Source organism: Pseudorca crassidens, chromosome X (assembly GCF_039906515.1).
Source record: "Pseudorca crassidens isolate mPseCra1 chromosome X, mPseCra1.hap1, whole genome shotgun sequence".
NCBI lineage: Eukaryota > Metazoa > Chordata > Mammalia > Artiodactyla > Delphinidae > Pseudorca > Pseudorca crassidens.
Genome location: NC_090317.1, coordinates 19,391,324 through 19,403,717, shown reverse-complemented (window position 1 = coordinate 19,403,717; position 12,394 = coordinate 19,391,324). Strand labels below are relative to the sequence as shown.

At 37.4% G+C, this 12,394-nt stretch overlaps 1 protein-coding gene across 1 annotated transcript in view; it reads left to right on the top strand.

Moving 5' to 3' along the window:
* The window catches only part of STK26 (serine/threonine kinase 26), a 65,107-nt gene that overhangs the window by 43,410 nt on the left and 9,303 nt on the right, over positions 1-12,394 (top strand). The window contains exons 3-4 of the mRNA XM_067724490.1: positions 1,095-1,325; positions 9,272-9,328. Coding sequence (XP_067580591.1) covers positions 1,095-1,325; positions 9,272-9,328 — 288 coding nt within the window. The remainder of the gene's footprint in view (positions 1-1,094; positions 1,326-9,271; positions 9,329-12,394) is intronic.

The following is a 12,394-nucleotide window of genomic DNA, read 5'->3' as shown; positions in this document are numbered from 1 at the left end:
GCATCCTTCTATATTTTGAAGGAACGCAAAGTAAGGTTTTGGGTCTGGACTAATAAAGCACTTAAGTATAAGTTAGATTGACATGTATACACTGCTATATTTAAAATAAAACACCTTCCCATGAAAAAATAAAAATAAATAAAAAATAATAAATTAATAACATGCCATTTCTGTGAGGTTTGGAAATCTTTTTTTCTACTTGATCAGTAGTATATATTCAGCAATATGAGTTTAAGTAAGGTCAAAAGTTATCTTGTGGGAGTAAAATTTGAATTCAGAATTGTACACTGTTAGATAAAGGATATTTCTGAATCAGGAAAGGGCAGTGAATTTATAAATCTAAGTCATGCCTATACATCTGTTAACCTAAAACCTTATGCTTGACTCAGATTTTGTTGTAGCAAAATGTTGATTTATTCTGGATTCCTACTGTGAGATGTGTTGTGAAAGTTCAACATATTACCATTTCCTTATGAGTACTTGCAATCATGATAAAAGCATAGAATCTTATTTCAGCCATTGATAAGAACATTACATACAGATAGGATCCCAAGTAAAGAAGAAAAAAAGGACTTGTAGATTCTTGGGTCTTTTGTGCTCTGTGTTGTTTATATGGTGGTTTAGAAGTATAGGTGCAGTGATTAGGATGTCCAAGTTGGAGAGAGAGATTTAAAAGGTAACATTTTGCTGGTGGAATGTAAGAATTTTAACAACTCACCTACCTAGAGCTTAGATTAGGTATTCTCTCATTATCACTACCATTGCATTAATGTGCAAATTGTGTATATTCAGCTGCTTTATTCTAAAAAGAGTCTGGCCCTTTGGTGTGCACCAGAGACATTTGCTATAGGAGATTGTGATCCTTAGCAGGATCAGCTAAGCCCACTTAGTGTGGGTGATCCAGTAGAATATGGACTAGTTGGCCATTTGGGATACAGTTGTTCTAACAAAGCACGTGCAGAGAGTCAAGGGAGTTTGTATGCTTTTTTTTAAAAAATGTGGTATTGTCTTATGTGATTTATTTTCCTTCATTTAAAAACTTGATGCAAAATGTTTGTGCTCTTTCCTTTCTTTCTCTCCCCGCCCCCCCTTAGAATAATATAGCCGATCCAGAAGAACTGTTCACAAAATTAGAACGCATTGGAAAAGGCTCCTTTGGAGAAGTGTTCAAAGGTATTGATAACCGTACCCAGCAAGTGGTTGCTATTAAAATCATAGACCTTGAGGAAGCCGAAGATGAAATTGAAGACATTCAGCAAGAAATAACTGTTTTGAGTCAGTGTGACAGCTCATATGTAACAAAATACTATGGATCATATTTAAAGGTAATGTGTACGCTGGATTATTTAAGTCATAAGGTATTTTCATTATAAGTATTTCTTTTTTTTTAACTCTGTTTTTCGAAAGGCAATGTCTTAAATTAGGATTTGACAGCCTTTGGCCTCCAGACAGAACTCAGCTCCATTTGTAGTGCCAAAATAGGCTGGTTCTAGATTTAGCAGCTGTATCCTGAATGCATCCCAGTACTCAGCTGCAACATTTTTCCACACCTGAACTTTTGGGTTGATAGAGGAACAGAAAGGCAGCTGAGCCTTGAGACGTATCCTTTGCCTGGAAAGAGCTTTCTCCCTGGGCTTTTAACACATTATTCTCAATGGTCCAGTCTGTCTCAACCTCAGAATGAATGGCATATGTAAGCATGTCACTATTCCATTGAGTTATGGTGGTTATTTACACATCTCTCTTTCCCTCTAGGTTGTAAGCTTCTTGACAGCAGGGAGTTTAGTTCAACCCGTCTTGGTTTTCACATCACTTAGCACAGAGCATGGCACATCTTAAGTACATGATAAATATTTGTTGAAATGGAATTAAATAGATTAATATCTGTTCCCCCCCACCAAAAAAAAGTTGGATTTTTAGTTTCTAGGATTATGGAATTAGCAGACACCTGAAGTTCCAGCAGATGGAGTTATTACTGCATCACAGAAAACTCTTTGGTGACTAAAACCCGAGTTCTTGGGTTTCATATTTATAGAGTCAGGGTTTGTGTCTATTGAAATATAAAACAATACATAATTAGAAAAATCTAGCTTAGAGTTTAAATTATCTTAAAATTTAAAAAATGTATCCCCATATTGATATTTTTTAAAGGAGGGCAGTATTAGTTAGATCTTTGATTTTCAGAGCTTACAACGGGGAAGGTTTTTTTTGTTTGTTTGTTTGTTTGTCCATCTATCTCTAGGCCAAAAGGGTGTGTTTATAACCCATCAGGCTGTTGGCCTGCACAAAAATTGATGCTGTCTTTTTATGTTCTGCTGATCAAATATACCCTAGGATAAACTATCTATATTAGTTAATACTGATATAGAAATGCATCGATTTCCCTGGCTTTTTACAGAGCCTAACCTTTTTTTTTTTTTTTTGGCTGCGCTGCACGACGTGCGGGACTGAACCCAGGCCCCCTGCAGGAGAAGCGCAGAGTCCTAATCACTGAACTGCCAGGAATTCCCCACAGAGCCTAATTTATTCTAATAGTACGTGAATTAGGTGACTGTGGCATTAATGCATAGTAGAATGAATCATTAAATAGCCAAACAGTCACTATGTGTCACACACTGTACTAGGTTATGGAGATGTAAAAGTGAACAACTCCTACCATTAAAGAGCTCACAGTCTCATATTGCACTAAAATAGTGTAGATTTTGTGACTGAATGTGTACAAGGTACAGATGAGGCATAAATAAGAAAATGGTCACCTCTACCCTTTTTTTCCATGATGGTATGAAGGAAGGGCTTCCAAGAGGAGGTGATACTGCTGGTAGCTCCTATACAATATACTTTTAAGTGTTAGCCATTACTCTATTTTACTGTATACCTAATTACTTGATTCTTTGTGGTTCACTTTGCTTTTATATTCTTTCCTAAAAAGCTTATTTAGTGGGTCAGATTCCTTTTTAGGAATCCTATGGGGGTGGTCATTCAATCTCAGTGGTTTTAAGTCTCCCTTCTAATTTCCATAGCAGGCGGGGTTGTAGGCAGCCCAGGGAATTTGTTGTTGGTGGTGGTGATGTGTGTGTGTGTTTTGCTTATTCTGGTTTACTCTTTCTGGATTGAATCCTTGTAATTCCAGACCCACTCTAGAGCAAATCTGAACACTTGCTATTTTTAGGCACCTGTATCAGATAAGCTAGTTTTGGTGACTGACTTATATTAAAGAAGCCCTATTTAAAATGCGCTATTGTATATTATATTGAAAATGGGTACTGACATGGTATTGAGTTTTATTGTTTGCTTACAATCTTTCTTTATTCATATTCAGTACTCACATGGAAAATGAATTATAACTCTGTTTTTATTATTTATTCCTAAGATTTCACATTTTAAAAAATTTTCCTCATAGTGTACATGTACTGGTCACCCAAAAAATACTTAATCTTTTAATAAATCCAACTGATAGTTTGTTTTCTCCAAATCTTGATTGTTGAATGTTCTCAGGCCAGTTAGTGATACAAAACTGTTATCCAAGATGTCTTCTTACAGAATTAAACTGCATTATTTTTATCTCGTTTACCCGTCATTAATTAAAATACATGATGAGAAAGCCTACTTTGAAGAACATGTTACTTCATGATAAAATTGTAGAAATTCACAGATGGCTGCTGTTGATTACATTTGTATCTAGATTATCTGTACCCACACATATTATCTCTATATGGATATACATATATATGCACAGAGAAAAAGAAATATGATTTTATAACTCTTTAATACCATTTATTTAAATTACTTTCTTAAATTGACCACTTGTTTATTTTCCATTTATATTAAACCATAGTGTGACTTCACAGGCTTAAATTTTTTTAAACTAAAGTCACATCAAATATAACAGGGTTCTGTTTAGTTCAGTCAGTGAAATCAAGGCTACATCCTCTAAGTACCATCGGAGAACTGCATCATCAATCGACTTATGTTCTTGTTGTGGCCCATCCTTCCGTTTCAGATGACATGGGAGATTTTGTGAGTCAAGTTAATTGAGTAAAGTAGGATACAGGTTCTTCTCAGGTTGTCCTAACACAGGACATAACCAAGACCCTCACTGTTAGCTGAAGGAAAATTTATTGCACTTGAGAGAAAATTATATGCTCTCTGCAACTGTATGTAGTTGTAGCACTTTCCTTGAGACATGCAGAAATGTACTAGGTATTCATTTTGACTGAGCTCACTGTATAACTTCGTTTTTAAAAACAAGAGTAAAAACCAGACAGACACATCAGTATGACCACAATATTTTCCTTTAATTTTACTTCACTGCAGATTTTCTTGACAGACAAAGTTAGTCTTTATGATGAGTGCTAAAATAAGCAAACCCTTCCCTTCTGATCTCATAACATTGGAAGAATCTTTTATAATCTTTAAATATTTTTCTAGTTCGATGTAAATCTTAAAATGAAGCTCACTCAGGCATTGAATAGAACTTGAATCATGCCTTTATTTGCTGCTGAAAATTGCTTTTAGATTTCTGTTTATGTTAAGGAAATATGCCCCCCTCCACATACCACAACGACTGATATTTATTTTAAAAAAAGAATTGAATGATTGAAGTAAAATATTCCAGAATAGAGTCTGTACAGTTTTGTTTCCTTCTCATTATTTTTGCTGAGACTTTTGTGTGTGCTTATTTCCGAAGTATGGCGAATGTTTCTGGAATATTCTTTAATTTTTAAAAATCATAGTTTTCTTATAAAACTTGAAGGAAATTGGAGAGGGAAATATTTCCTCCTTGTACAGTGTTTTTTTCTCTCAAAATAAGAATAGCTTTAAACTTCCTATAATACACCTCTAAGAAGCCCCATATTAGATTCAATTCAGCAGATATTTATTTTTCCGTCACCTACTCTGTGCACTCCTCTCATTCTGCATATTTGCCCTGGTCGGTCTCATCTACTTTATTCTGACAATTTCTAAATTCATGTCTCTGGTTTCAGCCTCTCTCCTTAGCCCCAGATAGGTATATCTAACTTGTCTCATATCTCCCACTTATCTGTGGGTAGGTACCTCAAGTGCAATAACCCAAAACGTGGGGAATAGCATTTAAAGTGGGTCTTGAGTATGATTTTGATAGGGTTTGGGATGTGAGGGTGGGGTATAGACAAGGCATTCTAGACTGGAAGAAAACGATTCCAAGGTGGTAAAGTATCTGGCAAGATGATCTCTACTATTCCTTGCAGTTATATAAGATTTCACATTCTGTTTCTTTTCTTATCGTGGTATAATATATATCACGAAAGTTACCATTTTAACCATTTTAAATGTACAGTTCTGTGGCATTTCATGCACTCATGTGATTTTGCAACCATCACTAGCATTCATCTCCAGAACTTTTTCATCTTCCTCAACTGAAACTCTGTACCCGTTAAACTATATAACTCCCCATTCTCTCCTCACCGTAGTCCTTGGTAACCACCATTCTACTTTCTGTCTCTATGAGTTTCCCTACCGTAGACTCTTCATATAAGTGGAATCATACAACATTTGCCCTTTGGTGACTGGCTTATTTTACTTACACATGCTGGTTTATGTGGTCAGTGTTATGATTGGCTATCTGCTTCATAGACCAACCTACTTAATTCAACATGTACTTGATCTATGTTCAATAATTATCTCATAAATATATATAATGGGTATTTTAAATGTTTTTTTAAACGTTTTTTCTATGAGCAAATGAATTCCAAGTTCCACAGTAGCATTTCTCCCCCCTATAGCCAAGTGTCTGCTTTAGTGGCAAATTCAAAGGCCCCATGGGGTGATGGAGTTGATACTCCAGACACCAGTGATTTGTTAAAACTAGGCTCCAACTTCTCCCCAGTAAACAGTATAACTCTGAAGTACTTAACTCTTTTTTAAAATTTTTATTGGAGTATAGTTGATTTATAATGTTATGTTAGTTTCAGGTGTACAGCAAAATGAATCAGTTATACATATACATATATCCACTCTTCTTAAGATTCTTTTCCCATATAGGCCATTACAGAGTATTGAGTAGAGTTTCCTGTGCTATACAGTAGGTCCTTATTAGTAATCTATTTTATATATAGTAGTGTGTGTGTGTCAATCCCAATCTCCCAATTTATCCCTCCTCCCCCCTTACCCCCTGGTAACCATAACTTTGTTTTCTACGTCTGTAACTATTTCTTGAATTACTTACTCTTTAGGCGTTCTGAATTTTGGAACAGAGAGCCATTTCTTAACCCCTAACTGACCACCCATGTTGATGCAGGGCTTTATTTTATTTATTTATTTATTTTTGGCTGTGTTGGGTCTTTGTTACTGCGTGTGGGCTTTCTCTAGTTGCGGCGAGCGGGGGCTACTCTTCGTTGCGGTACGCGGGCTTCTCATTGTGGTGGCTTCTCTTGTTGCGGAGCACGGGCTCTAGGCGCATAGGCTTCAGTAGTTGTGGCGCGTGGGCTTAGTTGCCCCGAGGCATGTGGGATCTTCCCAGACCAGGGCTCAAACCTGTGTCCCCTGCATTGGCAGGCGGATTATTAACCCCTGCACCACCAGGGAAGTCCCTGCTGCAGGACTTTAAACTTAACTCCTCCAACCCATTGTTAAAACATTTGGATCATTTTATAATTGGAGAAGTGACATTTTTCCTTCAGGGACTTCCTATACTTAAATGTGCCAGATATATTGTTATGGTTTAGAGGTTTAGAGTCATTTGGCTCTTTTGGATTTGTAAACCAGTATGTAGATATCAACTTAGTCTTTTAAATTATTTAAGAACAAACCAAACATACATATTTGCATTCTCCAACACAGACATCTTTTACCAGAAATCAAAGATAGAAATTGTAGTCCCCCAAAAGAATACAAACACAGGGTCTAGGTTTTTTGGTTGGGTTTGGTTTGTGATTGGTGTTTTCGTTAAGACCTGCTGTGGACAAGGAACAAGTAAGAGCCTGTGTGGGTTAAGCTTCCTTGAGTAGGGAGGAGCCCCACTGGCTCGCCATTCCTGCCTGTGCCCACGCGGGCCTCGCTTCAATTCCCCTGCCTGCCTCGCAGTCTTCTGAATGTTTGGACCTATGACCATCCTCCAGCGAGGTTTGTCTGCAGAAGTGACAATCAGAAGGAAGCAGCCAGAAAAGCTATGAGGCAGCTCTGGTTCCCTGCCTGTTTCAGAAGAGTCCTAGTTCCACTGAATAGCTTGCTTGCAAAGAGGAAGCCTTCTTTTCAGATCGGGAATTTGCTTAGTCATAAGTTTACTGACTTTTTAAGCTTTCTATGAATACATTTTGGTAGGTTTCTGTTTTGAATCGGTACCAAAAAAAAGATACACATTGTTTTTAACTTGGAAAACAGGCGCTTTCATTCATGCAGAACTGCAAAACAGATAAACATGTTTTATAAGATCTTTTTATTTTTCTTTGAATGTCAGGTGAATGGGAAGCATTCTGAATTCATGAGGTAGAATGTAGTACTTAGGAAAAAAAACGTGGCAAAAGATAAACTTCTCAGGCTGTACGGCATTGTGAGAAACACTTTTTTCTTCTGTAGAAAAAAATAGGAAGACTCATCAGGTTCACAGTTCTCATGTTCTGAGTCCTAATTTCTATACATGGAAACAAGTTACATGAACCACTCCTGGAACTCTTCTCCTCTCCCACTGTTAGGGGGATTTATTTCCTCTCCTGCCTACTGTATACACCACTCTCTCTTCTCAGTTCAAGCTGGCCTGCTGTGACAGGAGAGAGTTGATGTCAAGATGGGCGGGGGACATTGTTCCTTTCTTTCTCTTATACATTCTACATAATGTCAGCATCTTAATTTAACTGAGCCTTCCCTCCCCGGACCCTTACCCTACACCACAACCCATTCCCCCACTACAGTGTCCCCTAAACACTCATCATCATGTTATTGGAGTCCATTCTCTGCCATAATAAAGCCCCAGTCTCATGGAGACACTTGGAAATTTTGAATGGAACTCCTGAGTACTTCCCAGGGATTTTGGAGTTTGAGGACTACTGGCAACAGCTTGAGAATCTTCATTCCACAGCTGGGACTGTAAAGGTGAGAGATGTGTTCCTGGCATCCCAAATCGAAGCACGACACTGAATATATTTTCCCCTAGAAACATTGTTATGGTATAAATGGTAGTGTCTCTGGTATCCTTTCTGCTATACTATGGATACCTTTGTGTTAAATTGTCTTTTTGGAGGACACTGCTCCAGGAACCTAGGCATTATTTTTATGGGAAAATGCTTGCTTTCCAAATTCCAAACATCTTACTTAAAAATGAACTTTTGGAACACAATCCATTCACAACTTGGCTATTGGCCAGTTTAGCAAAACCAACCATTCCGCTTTCAGTCAATTCTGTGGTCCTACAGTAATTCAGAGAATACCACTCATGAAATGGTATGGAGAGAGAGATGTCTTCCGTATTTCAAAGTATAGCTGAAAGAAAAATGATTTAATGATTTATTCCAAATTTTATCTGATGTAGCTGAATGGTGTGTGTGTGTGTGTGTGTGTGTGTGTGTGTGTGTGTGTACACCTGTTTTGTAATTCAAACACACGTGTTCCCCCTATGAGCTCCATTTCCTCTTGTACAACTTACAGTGAAGTTAATTCTACATGAATTAATCATAATGCTTTTTAAGCTACACACTCCCTTTCTCTTATCCATTTACCTCTGGGGAGAGGGGGGTCAATGTTCTTTCTAGGTTCCATATGTGTACGAAAAATCCCCGTTAATCCTGGTTGGTAAAAGTTGTAAAGTACATTAAAACAAAAGCCAAAAACTAAAATAAGGCACAATACCCAGTGTCCTCAAACTCTAAAATCACATGGGAAGTACCCAGAAGCCCCATTCAAAATTTCTACAAGTCTCTATTTACCTCCTCATTCTTTTTTTTTCTCTCCTCATTCTTTAGTGTAACTGTCTTTTCCTTTCAGTATCATTATTCAAAATAATTTAAAGCGATGGTTTTTTCTGGGTTTTATAAAAGTTGCTAACAGTTAAACAATAAGGAACAATAATGTGTTATTTATTTAGCTATATCATATGGTAAATCGGTTTCAGGGAGGGCCAAGACTCAGAACTTGACTTTCATTTGTAATAGTCTATGGAAAAATATATTCTGAGTTCCAAACAACTAATTTTAAACCTGTATTTTAGAACCAGTACATTAGTATGTCAGATTTAACATTTATGCTAGTATGTTACTTGGCTCAGGTTTATAGTTATTAAACTATTTCATGGCTTTTACAGGGTTCAAAATTATGGATAATAATGGAATACCTGGGTGGCGGTTCAGCACTGGATCTTGTAAGTATTTTTAAATAATTACACACATATATCCATACTTGCACTTTTTTCTTTTAATTGGAGTAAGCAATGGTTTTTGGACAAGCTAAGCAGGTGTTTAGTTAATATGTTCACTCTGTCTTCAGGACTACTACTCTTATATAGATTCAGCTATATTGCAGGGTTCTGCACGTTGCTGGCATTCTTAAAGTATATAAGAAATGCAAACAGCTTAATAAAATAAAATTCCCCCCAAATTAGGAATGAGCGTGTGACAGTTGCCGTCAGTTTAGAGTTTTACTTTACATGCTTATCCCTGAGAAGACTCAGTGTTCTTAGATTTTTAAAAAAGATATCATTCAGATAACTGTCTCTAAAATTGGCTCTTGGGTTCTGACCAAGAAGGCCTACAGACCCAGCTCTCTGCAGAGTTCTCTCTGCCCCTCTATAGGTCATTTGGAAATGTGATGGCATCTTTGTCACAATGACTTGGAAGTGCCACAGCCATTTTAGTGGGCAGGGACCAGGCTGCTACAATCCTGCAGTATGCGGGAGGAGTTCTAACCAATGAAGATATGTTCATGCATGAAATGTTTTTGAGAAACACTGGTTGTTTTCCCCAAGTGGTGTGATTCTGTCAGTGTTGTTCCCCGCCTTTTAAATCTTTATTAATATGACATTGTATTTAAAATGCAATATGAATGACTAGAGACAAGTTTGTGTAGTAGAATAACCACTGGGCTGGCCTGTGGGAGTTTGAGGTTCTAGCGCTGGCTCTATTTATAACTAAATCTGTGACTGTGAACCAGACACATAAATTCCTTGGACTTGGATGTCCTATAAAACAAAGAATTTGCACTAAGCTCCTCTTCCATGTTTACTATAATATGACTTTTATATAATATGCTTCTGCCTTTGAAATTATAGAGTCTGCTGTTTCTAAAAGTAATTTTAATTCTTATATTTTAAAGTGGAGATGAGTTTTTCTGACTGAAAGTAATCAAATATTTTTTAAAGGCTTTCATCCTGACTGCCAATGACTCCAAAGTTTCAGATAATCCTGTGAACAGAAATGACCATAAGCGATTTTCTTCCCTTTAAACAGAACCATACTTAAACCATTCTAAAGAAATGGTAATTAAACTTGATGGAGAGCCTCATCTTCTAGGAATTCATCGCAGTTTAATCAGTTGCTGAGTTAGGTCATCCTTCCTTGTGTCTAATGTAATTCTTATATCCTAAAGCTAGAGTTCATTTTTTTCTTTCTCTCTCCTCTCTAGTGAGAGAACATAACTGGTGTTTCTTTGGATAATAATCCTTCATGCCTGTGGAGTCAGGTCTCATTCTCCTCTTGCCGTTAAATGATCTCAGCTCTATTTCTCTTGTCACGTGGTTTGATTACACAATAATTTTTTCATTAGCTCCACAAGAAGCCTCACAATTGCTCCACAAGGCTCCTTCCACTTCTTAAATATTAAGAACCCTTTCCAAATTTATCACAGTTAACTGCCCCCAAAAGTGCTTACCATGTCACTTCCCTGTTTTGTAGGCATTGGCAAAGTTAGTGCACTGCTTTCATCGGATTTCTGATAGCAATGTGAAGCACTGGACACTGGCCCAGCCCTAACTAATGCAATCTGTATCCCCAGTAGTAGTTTGGTCAGTTTTATGAAATCTCTGAATGAAATGATTGTGAGATCATAATCTCATTCTGCCATTCTGATCTCCACCTAAATACAACAAATACCTATTAGCATAAATTCAATGAACTTAAAATGTTCTTAAAATCAAGAGACCTAGATCCTAGTCCTGGTTCTGCCATTGGCTAGCTGGCTAATACTGGGCAAGCCATTTAACCTGTGCCTCAAATGTTCAATGAAGAAATTAGATGAGTAATCTAACTCTGTTTTTCTAGCCCTAACGCTTAATGATATTGTGATTTAATTATAAACCTCATTTGACTGGACTTTGTAGGCAGAGCAAGTGATGAGGAAATGTGCTACTTCTTCTTCATATATAGTCCTGTACGAATGAATGCTATCATTTGGGGGAATCTAAGAAAGGATCAGGCTTAGAGGAGGGCACTGCTACCAGGGACAAGAGAAATCAGGAGGGATGCTGGGTAGAGTGTTCATCCCTTAAACTGGTGCCTGACTAATGGAACATGAGTATGACCAGTATTGATGTCAACATTATATAGTGTATACCTCAAGATTCCCTCCCATTCTAACAAAAATAATTAGCTGTATGTGAACAGACTTTGAGCATACTGTACGTTATTTTATTGACTTGATTATACCTTACTTCTTTCCAAATAGAATTGCAGTGACTTACAACAAAAACACATATAATAAGGTTAAGAGAATAAAACATGAGCACCAAGGGAAAAAGTTGGAAACAATATGCTAACTGTAAGAGAAAGCATAACAAAACATGGTGCATTAGGGACTGGCTGGAAGTCAAAAGAGTATGGGGAACACCCCCAAGCCCACAAGTAGATAGTCTCTGAAAGGGAAAATGTCCCTCTCTTGAATATCCTCAGTTGACAACAGAGGCAAATCACACAAGGCCAGTACACTGCCCTGGGGGCAGAAGTGTTAGCTATTAGAGACGTGATATGGTCTTCAGTCTTTGGAGAGAAGCTCAGTTGTGCGCTCCAGGGACAGTCGACCAAGATCTTGCGTCATCTCTCCCAAGGTTGCATTGGAAATTTTTTAAAAAGCAATCTGTGTTCCATCTACTTTACCTTCCTTCTCTTTCCAACTCCCTTATTTCTCCTTTTCTGATCATTATCATCATGGCTAAGGAAACATTTTAACCACAAGGTTTGGGACAGTTTTCTGTCTGATAGTGAACAAGAAAAACGCAACTCTACCACCACCCCATTCCCATTTCCCTGCCACCCAGGCGCCCCTACCATCCCCCTCCGGTACCCAGTTAAGTGAGATTTTACTTTTACTGAATTTTAAACTGGACCTAAGTATACCAGATAAGCGACGGATCACTTTTCTGTTTGTTTTTACTTAAATATATTTTTAAAATTCTGTATTATCCAGGGCACTTTTAGAAATCCTTCAGAATGATAGC